A 1913-nucleotide genomic window follows, 5' to 3' on the forward strand; every position below is an offset into this window, starting at 1 on the left:
CGAGCCCGTGTTACAAGAGGGCATTTGAGACCATTCGCCTTTCCTTACATGTTTTCGGCACCTCTTGCTTGCCGTAGGCGCGGTGTAGCCCGGGTAATGAGGTTTTTTTCCTAGGATCGCAAAGGTATGACCCGCCCTAGTCTGCCTCTGATTGACTTACCCTGACATCCTTCTAACCAATCCTATGTCACGACTCTGAACCTGACCAATCCAACAAACGAAAGCAAAGAGTAGTAGCCAATCAGACGTAGAGTAGGGCGGGTCATATTTTCGCCATCATAGTACGACGGTGAAAGCGGCGGGAGAGTAGCACATTTATCCTCAAATTTATTAATAGCGAGTCATACTTGATAGTAATTGAGTGATAAGTGTTTATTTATTTGCACAAATAAGGCTTAAAATTTGTGAAATCAAACGTGTTTATCAATTATTACTGTTGAGTCTGTAAACAGTTCGTGTTGTTGTACGTTAGTGTTGCTTTTAAAGCAATCCCCAGGAATCTGGTTTGTTTTTAGTTAACCGTTTTTAGCGCCCCGGCAACAATGGCGAAGGTACAGGTGCTGAATGTAGCAGTCCTAGATAACCCGAGTCCATTTGGAAATCCTTTTCAGTTTGAAATAACGTTTGAGTGTATGGAGGACCTTCCCGAAGGTAGGTACCCTCGCTAAAAAGCTGTCGTTGTTTATCTGAGGCCATAGACTCAGCCTGCTTCTAGTCCCGTTAATAGATTGCTATCAGCTAACGCTAGGTTAGCCACATTAGCTAATTTTAGCTTACACAGCTCGGTCCCCTGTGGTGGACACATATTCAGGTCAGATCCGGAGCTAAATATGCCATTGCAGACTGTTTAGAATCACATTAATGCAGCTTAAAGTATATCCATCTCATTCCTTTCGTGGTAGTCCAAGTATTTGTTACTCCTCAAAAAGTATTTTTCATGGGTTGCACTGTAAGTATAACAATCGCTGACTTATTAACATTAATAGGCTGTAAATATGCACACAGCAGAGTTCAGTGTGTCAACTTTAATGTACTTTTACAGCACGTAGTCCAAAAATGGGTGTCAGTTTTGGCTAGTTTAGTGCTTCAATATACTGGATATTTACACGGATTATGGTGTACAAACAATTATGCAATGTTCTCTTTTGATCATAGAAGCATGAGGAGTGTTATCATTTAAGCCTGTAATGGGTATTGTCAAGACACAACACTTCCATACGGGTAATACATTGACTTTTTGATCTATCTTTGGAGATATGACTGCATTTAAGACACATTTATGTAGATCAAGCTTGGGAAACTGAAAGCAAATTCACATAAAAAATGGTTATTAACTGTGAAAACAAGGAAACATTTACTAATTGGTCGTATTAGACAATATTTATCCAGGTTGTGTGTAGTCGTTATTACTAGATAAGTCACAAATATGATTATCAATCAGTTATCAATATTAATTGGCAATTTTTCTGTTTGTCACGCAACCAGTTAGTGAACTAATTGCCTCTACACTATATTCACTACACACTACTATAACGTTGGGGTTTACAGTGGAGCATAGCCCTATTTTCTTTTTTTGTGTGTGTTTTTATAGACCTTGAATGGAAGATCATCTACGTTGGCTCAGCAGAGAGTGAAGAGTATGACCAAATCCTCGACTCAGTCTTGGTCGGTCCAGTACCTGCTGGGAGACATATGTTTGTGTTTCAGGTGTGTTTGGTTGAGACAAAAAACTTAAGCATTGCCTTGTGTTGATTTAGCTATATAATATATACTAGGACCAGTAACAACATGTTATATACCAGTACACCTTTTAAATCGGTAATTCTCTTGCATTTAGAATTTTGGACAGCTCTTCTTCTCCACTACATAATTTTCTAATTGTTCACAGATCAGTTTGAAAGATCAGGAATTAG

The 1913-nt window shown here is 39.0% G+C and overlaps 1 protein-coding gene across 1 annotated transcript; it reads left to right on the forward strand.

Annotated features, from left to right (window-relative positions):
* Positions 1-296: 296 nt before the first annotated feature.
* On the forward strand, positions 297-1851 carry LOC121937681 (histone chaperone asf1b-B-like). Its single transcript, XM_042481007.1, has 2 exons — positions 297-651; positions 1592-1851. Exons 1-2 carry the CDS (start codon positions 543-545, stop codon positions 1750-1752), a joined length of 270 nt encoding a protein of 89 aa, XP_042336941.1. The 5' UTR covers positions 297-542; the 3' UTR covers positions 1753-1851.
* The last annotated feature ends 62 nt before the right edge of the window (positions 1852-1913 follow it).

The sequence above is a fragment of the Plectropomus leopardus genome, unplaced genomic scaffold, assembly GCF_008729295.1.
Source record: "Plectropomus leopardus isolate mb unplaced genomic scaffold, YSFRI_Pleo_2.0 unplaced_scaffold27103, whole genome shotgun sequence".
Taxonomy (NCBI): Eukaryota; Metazoa; Chordata; class Actinopteri; order Perciformes; family Serranidae; genus Plectropomus; species Plectropomus leopardus.

Excerpts from the sequence above, each read along its gene's own strand:
- LOC121937681 (XM_042481007.1), top strand. The coding sequence starts at position 543 with ATGGCGAAGGTACAGGTGCTGAATGTAGCAGTCCTAGATAACCCGAGT. Across the intron at positions 652-1,591 it reads TATGGAGGACCTTCCCGAAG|ACCTTGAATGGAAGATCATC; the intron begins GTAGGTACCCTC and ends GTGTTTTTATAG.